The sequence below is a fragment of the Sphaerodactylus townsendi genome, linkage group LG06, assembly GCF_021028975.2.
Source record: "Sphaerodactylus townsendi isolate TG3544 linkage group LG06, MPM_Stown_v2.3, whole genome shotgun sequence".
NCBI lineage: Eukaryota > Metazoa > Chordata > Lepidosauria > Squamata > Sphaerodactylidae > Sphaerodactylus > Sphaerodactylus townsendi.
In genome coordinates, this window is record NC_059430.1 from 36,419,528 (window position 1) to 36,432,158 (window position 12,631).

Consider the following 12,631-nt stretch of genomic DNA (forward strand, 5'->3'; position numbering starts at 1 on the left):
AAGGGATTGTGATGGCAAAGCCACTTTGAGACTCCTTAGGGGAGAAAGGTAGGGTTTAAAAATCAACTTTTCCTCCTCTTCTTAATAATGTGTGTCTACACAGCACCCAGTAGTCTCTGCCCATCAGAAGTGGAAGCTTCTATATGGATTAATTCTCACTAATTTAACAATGTAAAGACAAACTTATTAGTCTATTTAACCTCTGAGATAGGCTTATGTTTTTTCTAGCAACTTCCAATACAGCTAAACAGGGGCTACTTGGAATCAACCAACTTACTTTAAGGTTCCTATGCTCAAAAAGCTTTGAAGCCCATTCTCTGTGAAGCTTCTCGTTATACTGAAAATCCAGGGGAAAGTGAGAACGTAACCCATACAATTATAATTTCTCCCCCAAAATCTCTCTCATTCATTATTAGCACTGGCATTCCTCTTACCATTTGCATACGGTGTAACCATCTTCTTATTAGTCATCACTCGTGCTGTAGCATTATTAACCTACAAGTGAAAAACGGGATATGGAGGAGAGGGAAGGAAGCACAGCATTTTAGAGGAAATGGTTTCTGTTTTTTGAGAACAAAAAAAGTACGTTTCAAAAGGAAACATTTAAATTTACTTTTATAAGTTATCATTAAAAATATTAAAATTGTAACAGGTCTAATTGCGGCATTTTTAATTATGTAATGAAGGCAAAAAAGAGCAGATCTTCTCAGGCATCCCTGCTACCTTTGACTTGAATATCTGCAGCTCACTGATCCAAAGGGCAAAGCCTCCCTTGTTGCTCCCTTCTTGCCCAGCTTGACAGGTATAAAGTGGTGAACAAAGACAACTCTGTTATCACATTTTAGTTGATTTTCACTAACCTGCAGTGGCCTCCTAATATTACCGAGGGAACAGGTATTTGGGCAGGAGGAGAATAGCATGGAACCCAGGTGCCTTGGATTCATTCCCTCTGCTCCTAAGGAGCTTTGGATTTCTAGGCAAGGCTGGCTGGCCTGCATCTCAGTTTCAGGGGATCTTGACTTATTGAAGGATCTAATCCCAAATGCTATTGGGGGGGGGGGGGCTCTAATGCTACCCTCTGGAAACTTAACAAGGCATCTCCTGATTTCCTAGTGTCTTCCACCCTCATTACAGAAGCTCTTTAAAGCTCCAAGCATTCCGAACAGTACAGCAAGTGAGAGTTAGAAAAGGGATATTGCTGGTAAAATATTGGTGGGGGGCAGGGAGTGGGCAAAGCCAAATTAATGCAGCCCTGTGCCAGACATAGCCGTTGAGCTCTTGCAAGGAGGGTAAAAAGCTAGAATCAGTGACTTTCCAAAATCCTAACAGAAGGAACATGCCACAATGCCAATTTCACAAAAAGTTTTCCAAAGAGAGAAGATTCCAATGCCCTTTGCTTAATGGAAAAGTAAGCTCTGGCAGGAGAGAAGGGAGCCTGGAATCTCATTACTCTGGTTTTTGGCCCTCATACAATATAAAACATTACACATTTAAAAAGAAAGAATGGGAAACAACAATGATGAGACGGAGGGCATGCTGTTACAATACACATAAAAAAGAAAACAACAACAACAACAACAACAACAACAACAACAACAACAACAACAACAACAATTGATTAATGGGGCTAGAGGGAGGGGGAAGAGGGAGAAGGTTTCACAGACAGTCATTAAGATGGAGCAAGTGCCTAAAATCAACCGCTACAGCAGAGTGCAACACAAGAACTGAAAGGAAAAAAAATGGCCAAAACCAATCAAAAACCACCAGTCAGCAAAGAGAGACCAACAGCTGCATTTAACTGAGTGAAAAGGAACCAAAATTGGGAAAGGGAGCATAATGGAGGCTCAGAGAAGAGGCAGAGCAAGAAAGAAAAAGGGGGTGGGTAGGTGGGTGAAGAGAAAAGAGAGAAATAGAGGAAGGGTATGGGTGCATTAATAAACACAGCCAAACTGGAGCTCAGTAACTCTGAGTAAGATGTGCAAGGGAAGTCACCAGGAAGTCAGTAATCAAACAGCTCAGACTGATACAAAACAGTAGATGTACATCCAAAGTCCAGGCGGGCATTACTCAACAGCATTGAAAATAAAAGGGGAGGGGGGTGGAGAAATAGGAAAGGGTGGGACAACAAGTCAAATCACATTCTGTAGTGTTAATGTGAAATGGCAGATGGATTTTTTTTCTTTCTTAACTTTGTTTTGCATTTTAAAAAAAAGAAAAGAAAAGAAATAAGATTCTCCTCTAGCGCTTTGGTTTCACTTACCGCCAACTCGTACCATCGCCAGCATTGTGTATAGTTACCATGGAAAGAGTGAGTCAAGTGAAGGGCCCTAAACACTAAACCATTGAAAAAGGGAAATAAAACAACAAAACAAAAACAAAAAACAAAAAAAGCAAAATATGCAAACATCTTACTCAAAATGGCTACTTTTATGTTTTTTTCCTCCTACATTTAGTACTTTTTTTTCCTTAAAAAGAGAACGGGAGAAGAGGGGCCAGTTACCCTTCAATATGAGGGAACATAAAATTAGCCACTAAGTAATTTCCTCCTATATAGGTGACATTGCCTAACCTCAATTATCAGTCAACAGTGTTCACTGCAAGAGTTAATTTTGAGGGTATACTGCTTTACTGAAATCATATCAACTGAATTACTCTAATGACCCCAGTAAGCTTCCTACTGCTCTTTCCATCCCTGTTCACCTTTAGCATAATTTCACACTCATATGGAAGAGAACTGGCCTCTGAGGAAAGGGCTGCCCCCTTTTTGTTAAGACACCAAGTTAGAAATTGGACAGTGTTTTCTTTTAGTTAGTTCTGATAAGGCTTGGCAAGAGAAGCTGGAGCCTCAATTCGAAACAAAGGAAAATCAAGACAGCAGAAGGGCAAAAATTTGGAGTGGGTTGGAAACAAACTCAACAGAAAGGGGGGGGGGAAAAGAAAAATACCTATAAAGTAACAAAACATATATAGATATAGATATTTGAGTGGGGGTGTTATTTTATATACATCAGTGCAGGGGGAGGAAGTGAAAAAACAGAGATACAAACACACGCCATACACACGCACACGCACACAAGACAGGAATCCAAATGTGAAATAAGTGAGGCAAGACACAAAAAAAGAAAACAAAAGAATAAATATAAAGAAGAAATTGAATTACTGAAGACATGCACCTCGATTTTACGGCCCTCTACCACGGTGCCGTGTAATTTCTCCCTGGCCCTGTCTGCATCAGCACTATTCTCGAAAGTTACGAACCCGAATCCCTGCATGCAGCGGGAGAAGGGGGAAAACATGCACATCGTTATATATTGAAATACTGATAATCTAGATAGAGAAAAAAAATATCACAGTATGAAATTAACATCAGCACAACTTAGCAATACTCTCCTAGAGTCACATTTTTGGTTCATGCATGTTTCATGAAAGAAATTCAATTTAAAAAAAGGAGAAGTAATCAAATTAAAATAATAATAAAACATAAAGCAATTGAGGCCAGGCCAAAAGTAGTACAAAGTTATTCGAGACAAATTTTTGGAAAGTAATCTGGCTCCTTGCTTGTTGGTCAGCAATTTGTTAAACCCTGGATAGAAATCCTTTTTACATACAGAGCCATTCCATGTCTACTTTTACAATACTGTCAAAAGATAACAAGGCCAGAAACAGACAAGTCTTTTGAACAAGTTGTGCCAAGAAAGGGGGAGCGGCACTCCAAAAATGCCCACATTTTAATCCTAGATAACAGAGCCCCCCTCCTTCAGCTCTGAGAACATCAATATTCTGGCTCATTTTTATCACCTTTTATATTTGATCACCTATTGTCTACACAACTTAGAGAAATGTGTGAGGTTTATGCAAAAATACTACTCTATATTCATAAACATCTCTTGGTTTGTACAATGCTTCGTACAGTACACCTATAAATATGTTGTGTGTGCCGTCAAGTCACATCTTACTTATAGCGACCCCATACAGTTTTCAAGGACAGAGATGTTTAGAGGTGGTTTGCTATTGCCTCTATCCACATGGGCAGACAGAGTTCTGAAAGAAGTATGATGGGAGCCCAAGGTCACGCAGCAGACTTCATGTGATAAAGGAGGGAATCAAACTCAGTTCTCCAGATTACAGTCTGCTGCTGTTTACCATGCTCTATAAACATGTTAGGATCTATAAAAATAGGCTTCACTTTCTTAGGAGGCAGGCTTTGACAGCCTAATCAATTAAAATTGGAACTGTAAAAAAATGCATTCTAACATGACTGTAAAATGTATTTATTTTATTATTTTATTTATTTTATTATCTTTCTTTAGGAAGCCCAACCAACTTATATGAACATGAAGACTAGGAATGGTCTCCCATTCATGCGCTGGCTAAGCCTGGGGTTTTACTAGCTTCTTTTCCAGGAGGGGAAACGAAGTTTTGTGTTATGGAAACTATTAATATTAAACAACTAATACTAAACTACTGACATTAAACTTGGTCACTAACAGTGGAGTTTATTTTTTTTATTTTTATATTTAAACTCCACCCTATCCCCAAAGGGCTCAGGGTGGCTTACAATGGCATAAAGGTGAAGTTCTAAGTTGAATTCTAAGCAGAGTTGGACTATTCTAAGGCCACTGACTTTCAGTGGGCTTAGAGCGGGGGGGGGGGGGGGGCATTCTTTTTAGGATGGCATTATAAGTCTATGGTTGTAATTTATGGAAAACTCAGCTATGGAGACATCCTCACATTCTTCATTTTCCATCAGGAAAAATCAGCATTTTAAAATATTCTCATAGGTGTTATGAAAACCTGCTTGGCTCATAATTTTGCTACCTGGATTTTCTACTTCATAGTTGGGTTTCCAGTCATAAGCTGCCATATACAGCTCAAGGGAAAGAGTACTCGAAAGAACAGATAAAGCACTTTTAAAAATGCAGATAACAAATTCTACAGCCCTTAAAATACTGTGCCTCCAAGAATTTAAGTTTGTTTTTCCAAAAGGATTCTTTTTGTCAGGCATGCAAGCCTTTCAAAGCATCTTTTCATGTAAAGCAGTCCAGCATCGCTTGCTTCTACACAGTTAAAGCACATTACGTCCTGCAGTAGAAAGACTGGCTTCAAACTGGAGTAAGCTATGAAGATGCGTCTTCATGGATCTTGATTCTGATGTCACCATTGCAACCAAAAGTCAAACAAGAAAAAAGAAATGTAGGGCAACTGTTCCTGTTTGGACCAGTCACTAATCCTCAGCCTAGTCTTCGCCAGAGGTTTGCTTGTAGGATATAATAAGCACATTTGCCTGAGCTTCTTGAAACAGGGGCAAGATGCAAAGATGATAGACAAGTGTGTACAGTCGCAAAATTATTTCGCTGCACTCATTTTAAGTTTTGTGTGCCTCCTTAAAAATTCATACAAACCGAAGGAAACGTGTAAAACTTGCAAAAAGCAGCAAGAATTATAAATAACATATACAATCTTTTGGCACTCCTAATTTATGGCTAGTTTCAGAGGGTAGCCGTGTTGGTCTGCAGAAGAACAGCTAGATTCAAGTTCAGTGGCAGCATAGAGATCAGTGAGATTTTCAAGGTATAAGCTTTTAAGAATCAAATCTCTCTTTGAATCTGGCAAAGGGAGCTTTGACTTCTGAAAGCTTAACCCAACATTTTTTGTTGGTCTCTAAGGTCCTACTGGACTCACATCTAGCTGTTCTAAATTACCCTTATTATATCCAAGTGACGTTTGCCATTCCTGAATTTACACTGCTGGAAAAATTGTCCATATTATGAAAAGGGCCCGATGAAGAGAGGCCTTTTTGCTGATTGTGACATTAAGCTGTCTGATCTTCCAATAGGAGCCTTCAAGTTGAGAACATGAGCTGATCTGCCTATATAACCCACTGACTCTTAAAGGCACTTCTCCTATAATCGGAAATGGATGTGAATGCAATCTGGCTGAGACTTCTGTCACCCCACTGACTGCCAGGGTTGATTTGGCTATAATTGAAAGCAATCTGCAGCCCAACGGCACCCCATTTTTTTCTTTCAGGAGCTATTCAAGGGCCCCGAAGAGACCGAATAACCATCACCCTTTTAGTCTGGCCTCAGATTCTGCAATAAATGACAAGCAACAGGATGAGCAGTGTAAAAATAATAAATTATACAGAGTTTATAAAATGTTTCCATCTCTGAAGATTGAGAAAGAAAATTTACCATGTGACCGTAAAGGGAGAAATCAAAAGCAGACGATTCTCCTGGGTGTGGCCAGAACACAGAAATCAAGAAAAAAAAGGAAAAAACCAACAAAAACCAAAGGAAACTAAAACAGAGCCCCTTGAGATCCATGCATTGTTAACCCTTGATTTTTTTTCCACTGTGTTTAGAACATTCACTTCAGAAGCAGCATCTTTATCTTACGGTGCTGGAAGATTTTTTTAAATAATTTCTCTTTTTAAAATATATCTATATATATACACACATACAAACTTTAAAGACTCAATCAACATCCAGAAACCTGCATTAATGATAAATAAATCCCAGGGTTGGGGTTACTTGCTTCAAAAGCTTATATGCATCTTTTGCCATCCTTCATAACCCATCTGAGATGAGCAATAGGGATTGTTTCAAGGTGTTAATGTGTGGAACTGTATTGTTGGAGGAACTGTATTGTTGTTCTGCTTATATTCTGCCTTTATTCCACAGAACTCAAGGCAGCATATATTGGATTTGTCCCCAGGTGGTCTCCTTTCCAGGTATTGACCAAACTAGGAGCTGCTTAGCTTCTTCAGAGTTCTTGTGTCAAGTTAAAAATGATAAAAAAAAGGTGATAGCTGTAGTTTAAGAAAGAAGATAATTTATGAACAGCTCAAAATTGAATAAAGGTATTTTTGTTATTTGGACTGAGTTCAGAACTCTAACTGACTAAATTAAAATGCAATGTAAAAGAGGTATGGACTTTTATTCATTGCAGTTATACAAGAAACAAAGAACAAATTTGTTGTATTTTAATTTAGCATAATTTTTATTATGCCTATACTGCATATGCTACAATGGCTGGCTGCATCATGACTATTCAGAGCAGTTCAAATCTGATTACAATCAAATTTGTCATACACCTTACATTTATAATTAAAGTTTTGGTTTGGTCCAACCTATATCCAAGTCATAAATAGTTTACAATGTATGCTTCTCAGGTGCTAAGACTGACTTTTGCATTTGTAATGCACATTTTAAGCAACATATAGCACAAGAACCAGTTGAGCTACAGGGGAAATTCTCCAAAGGCAGGACATTTATTCTATGTGCTGCTTATCTGGAGGTGCAAGCCCTTACTGAACAACGCCAGCTTCCATCTTCACTGGGCCAAACAGAATATCATCAACACACTTCTTCCCATTCAATCAAATACAGGTGGGCTATATAGTGAATGTCTGGTTCAAATAATTGCTTCCTTGATTCAGGTAGGCCCACTGTGGTAAACCCTGAGTGCCCCTAATCTAAAGAAATTTGCATTAATCAAAACCCTAGAGTACATGGAAGAGACTCAAACTAGTTTCCATGGAAACCAATGGGCAAATTAAGTCATTCCACAGGGAAACTGGAAGAACTTACAGCTTAAAAAAACCCCTTTGCTTTCATTAGGCATTCCATCAGGACATTGCCCGTGGAAGACTAAAAAGGATATATGAAAAGTACTTAGCATACAAGGTACCTTTTGGGGCCAAATAGAAAGGAGGCTTGCATTAAAATAGGTATAAACTGAAGTTTCGTCTTAGTTCCCATTCAATCAATTCTCCTTCACGTTTTCTAGGAAAATTACAACACCCCCCCTTAAAAGCTGTGGTGCTCTTATGAAGTATCAACATTTTAAAATGTGGCAAACATGAAAAACACTTAATTTTCCCTCTAATTTCAGTTACCATTTCATCTCAGATGGAAGAATGGGTTAAGATGCAAAAGTTTTCAGGAATTCCCAGATTTCTTAACGTGGGAAAACAATTATGAGGGCCTTTGCCAGATATGAAGGGTTGCAGATTAACTCAGTCTATGGGGGAGCTTCCCAAATACCAGTAGGGGACAAATCCAGGACTATTTGTTTTTTGTGTATTACATTTTCACCTTTTAAACATTCATTTATCAAATATACATCCAAGAATACACCCTTTAGAAACCCAGGGAGGGAAGGGGTAATATTGAGAACACAGCACAAGGCAGGCAGCAGGAGCATCTGCTTTCCAATTCCCAAGAGAGAGGAGAAAAGAGGTTCCATATCGTTAGGTTAGAACAGAGACCACAGGGTAGGAGAAAGGCATTCAAGTTTTGGCATACTCTTTTGCAAAAGAAAGGGGGGGTGACAAGTGAAGGGGTTCCTAAAATGATTTGTGTTTCTTCATCGAGATGGTTAAACTATCGCTTTACAAAGAACTACAAATCCCAGATGTCCTGCTTGATATTCCATGATGTAACCCACACAGATTTTGGGGAGCATCTTAAGCCCCACTGATGTTGTTTATCATCTCTGAAACAGCAAGCCTCAGTTTCGAAGCCAGCGATAAACTGCTGTGAATTTGACAGGCGGGAGTTAGAAATTCTGATACCTGATGAACAACTATTTGGACTAAATATTGACTCAATGAAACAAGTGGGGGTAGATGCCTGTAACATAATTCACAGAAAATAGGTCTTGTTTTAACTGAAAACCAGAAGTCTTGGGTTTGTTTAGCCTGAGTCAAAATTTTGCAATTTATGGAAGATTCTGAACAAAAAAAGGTAGGTGTATTTGTGCATAAAATTGGGGAGACGGGGCATGTGATGTGAAGGACCAAAAGTACATAATGGTAAAGACTTGATTTAAGTACATCATGGTTTTTGACAGGTCTGTTATTTTTGCATCCTTATGGCACACTCTAAAGAGAAGGGACTGCATATACGTTTCCTCAACCGTGACAGCAATGATTGTAGCAAATCTAATCCACATAAAGTGTTGGTCCGCTAATATCAAACCTGGGTCTCCAGATAAAGTGGCTTGCTTCTGATAGGTTACAAAGAAGAGACACTCAGTTTGACGAGGGCTGCATAACTCAGATGGCCTGCCTTTGGGACTCTGCCCAGTCCGCTACTTTCCTCAGCAGCCTTTCATATGACCTGCTGGCTTCCTCCCACACAGCACCTACAAACTGGCTGAACGATGGTCGTCAAGCACAGCATCCCTTCTGTTCCCCAGCTGCAGCCCACTGCCATCCTGCTGCTCTCTAAAAGAACAGCATTCTTAGCAGAGGCAGCATTGTGTCTATTTCATATCATAATCCCATAGAGAGACTCACTTGTCCTGAAAGAACAACAGTAACAACAACAAAAAAGCCCATTTCAGAATTTACTGGAGATATAAGATAGGCAGTTTCGTGTATGAAATTGTCCCTTTTCTGGTTTTCAGATAACACAGGCAGAGGAATTTCAACATGCTAAATATGGACGGGAACTTAAACTCGAAGACAGAAATCCAGCAGGGGTTGTACTATGCAGGGCTACGAACCTCAAGACTGTGATGAGAGAGGTTAAAAAAAATAAAGTACAAGCCAAGTTGCACTTTTAAACTGTCATGTGATGGGGTGGGGGGGACAGATGTTCATTTTTAATTAAAAGTGGAAAACTCAGCATTGATTAAGTCAAGCATAGTAATAGACATGCACTGTGCAAGCTTCCCCCACAGAGCTCTGCCAATGCACCTTGCTCCTGACCTGCAACACTCCCTGCTATTCCAGTGCTGGACCTACTGGGCAGAGAGAGAATCACATCAATACTTCAGTGAAGGGACATCGATTTTGTGATGAGAACCAGTTAGGAAAGTATCACTCAAAATCACTTTACTCGTGACCCCAAAGACTGAAATCTTTTCTTCAGAGAGTTCAACTGGCATTAACCTTCAACAAAACTACCTTTCTATCATATCACGAGCAGCTACACAGAGCTATTCTAGAAATCTAGAAGTTTATACAGATTGCTTTTGAAAGACCAAGCTTTTGGCAATGCTGAAGGGCCCATTATGCTATCAAGGGGGTGAAGAACTTTCTTTTACACGATCCCATTCAACTTTTTAAAAGGTTCCTTAATGGGAAACTCACTGTAAGAATCATCTTTCCCAAGCATTACTCCAAATTCTGGAGAGAAAAAATTCCCCAATAACTTTGATATTCCCTTTCACTCTTAAATGATCTTAATCTTTTAGGATCCTGATTTTTCAAAGGGAACATTATGGGAGCATTAGAGCACACAGCACTCATAATTATAGGGAAAGGCAACATGAACAGATAACGTTGTCATATATGTTGCCTGGTTCCAGATCTTACTGGAAAATATATTCTCTGGGCAAAATGTTGCCTTGTCATGCCAAATGAAGGGGCAGGGGGAGGGGGGAGTGAGAAACTAGACATAGAAATAAAAAGCTTACCTTGGAGCCACGTTCATTAAAGATTATCTCTACATCAAGGATTTTGCCAAATTGCTGTAAAGCCAAAACAGAAGAAAAAAGTTACCCCTCGTCTTTTTATTTATCCTTTAAAATATGTAATCCACTGGTTTAAACATCACATTCCCCATCTCTCAAACCGAGGTTTCCATTCCCACCCTCCCAATCCAGAACACATGAATAGAGCTGGTGAAGTTTCCAAGTTGTAAAAGAAACTATCAGTATTCTGAACCATGGCTCCAGAATGAGGATCACAAAAGTCCACACAATGGGGCCAAGCACAGACAGCAGAAGGGTCTCTTCAAAACTTGATAAGACCCCCATGTTGTAAAAAATATATATCTTACAATTGTAAAACGATTATGGGGGAGGGAGAATTTTTTTTAAAAAAACCACTATGTAAAGATCTCAGCAGCCATTTCAGATTGCCTAGACAATTCTGGTAATCAAAATGGCTGCTGCAGCAGTTTCACTTTGACATTGCAGGTATGTTGGGGAAAGGAAGACAGGCAAGGCAAGGAGGAAAGCGGGGGTTGGTGAGAAGAAGGAAAGAAAAATGGAACAAGAAGGAGAAAGGGGACTGAAGAGAGGCAAGGAATCTGAGGCAGGAGTGAAGTGGCAGACGTCGCCCGGCTGCTAAGGATGCATGCAAATACATCCATGTAAAATGTCTATAGTTGGATCAGTCATATTTTCAGACAACAGCACTTCCATCTCATTGAGACGAAGCTTACGTTTGCTCAACCCCATCCAATCACTGATGTAAGATATTGGTCCAGAATTTACACTGCTTTCCCAGGATGTGATAGAGAAGAGACAGTGATGCCCCTATATTAATGGCTCAGATCTCACCCAAGTAAATAACTTGGGAAACAAGAATGAACTTGATAGAATGCAATACAAAAGCATGCAGCAAAAGAGCAGCTCTCTTGTGCCAAATCTGAAATTTCCAAAAGGACCTGAACAAACAATATGCCCTGGACCCAATCCAGTAAAGTGGTTTAGAAGGAGATCATGGGCAAGGGTACAAAACCCAAAAAGGGGAAACAGGGATGTACTTCCTTGGTCATCTCTTAATGAGGATTATACATAACAGTAACTAAGGCAGTTCAGGCTGAAGTAAAAATGAACTGAAGATGTTACTCAAGAATCTCAGAAATTGTGCCACCACTGCATGTGCATGCATCTTGCTCAAGAATATAAAACTGGTGACTGACATTGGAGAAATTTGTCAAATTGGTGAATTTATCGAAGTTGGTGGGATCATATGTTCCCTGCTTACAGGGGCAGCTTCAGCCACAGTTTTCAAGGCTAAAAACACCATCTTTCCCCTCAAAAAATTTACAACTCCTACCCAAAAAGGCACCTGCTTCCTGACAAATCTAATTAGTTAGTAATGCCAAGGTTTTAGCATGCAAACAGTAAGCTTGTCCAAAGTTCTTGCCCCCATTATCAGCCTGTAAAAAGTATCCAACAGAAGAAAACATGTGGAAGAAGTCCAAGGGAGAGCAAAATGTATAGCTATCATAAAATCACTTGTATAGATTTGGACAGATCCCCTCCTTGTCAGCAAATTGCTGTGCTACTGGGTTCCTGCATCTTCTTCTGTATGTAGCAGGTCTAGCCATCACTCAGAAATACTTGGCTGGGTTGCATAATTACCAATGCAATGGTAAGAGAAACAAATCGTTCTCTTTGATGCTATTTCCACCACAATACTGCTCCAAAAATTCATCATTATCCCATGGTTATGAAGATTAATACCAAATCTTCTACTATTGTTGTCTAGCCACTGTTCCTTCCATTTCATTGCTGCAGGTTCTTGGTGAAACCAAGATGCTCATCAGGTTCTAACTAAAATAAGAGGACACTTAAGGGTGATCACGTCAATGTCACAGGCTGCCACTCCACTCCAGAGATCAAAAAAGGGTTCAACAGAATTATCAACTACTTCAGCCAGAAAATCTCTGAGAACCATCAATATTTCCTAAGGACCATTCAAATTGGTCTCTTGCTCTATTAGACTATCCGCAATTCTAAACTCTTTATCTGTGTTTTCTCAAGGACAAAAGAACTACAGTGAGTTCTTCACAATCAGAGTTTCCTGCCCTGAGCAGAAAACAACTTTTGAGTATGTCCTGTCAAGTATATTTCCGGCATGGTCTCACTGAGGAGCTGGGTAATA

General features: G+C 39.5%; 1 protein-coding gene across 1 annotated transcript in view; it reads right to left on the reverse strand.

The window, feature by feature from the left end:
* The window catches only part of LOC125435337 (RNA binding protein fox-1 homolog 2), a 94,607-nt gene that overhangs the window by 31,978 nt on the left and 49,998 nt on the right, over nucleotides 1–12,631 (reverse strand). The window contains exons 3-5 of the mRNA XM_048501527.1: nucleotides 10,429–10,482; nucleotides 3,174–3,266; nucleotides 435–495 (exon numbers count right to left, since the gene is read on the reverse strand). Of these exons, the coding sequence (XP_048357484.1) occupies nucleotides 435–495; nucleotides 3,174–3,266; nucleotides 10,429–10,482 (208 nt within the window). The remainder of the gene's footprint in view (nucleotides 1–434; nucleotides 496–3,173; nucleotides 3,267–10,428; nucleotides 10,483–12,631) is intronic.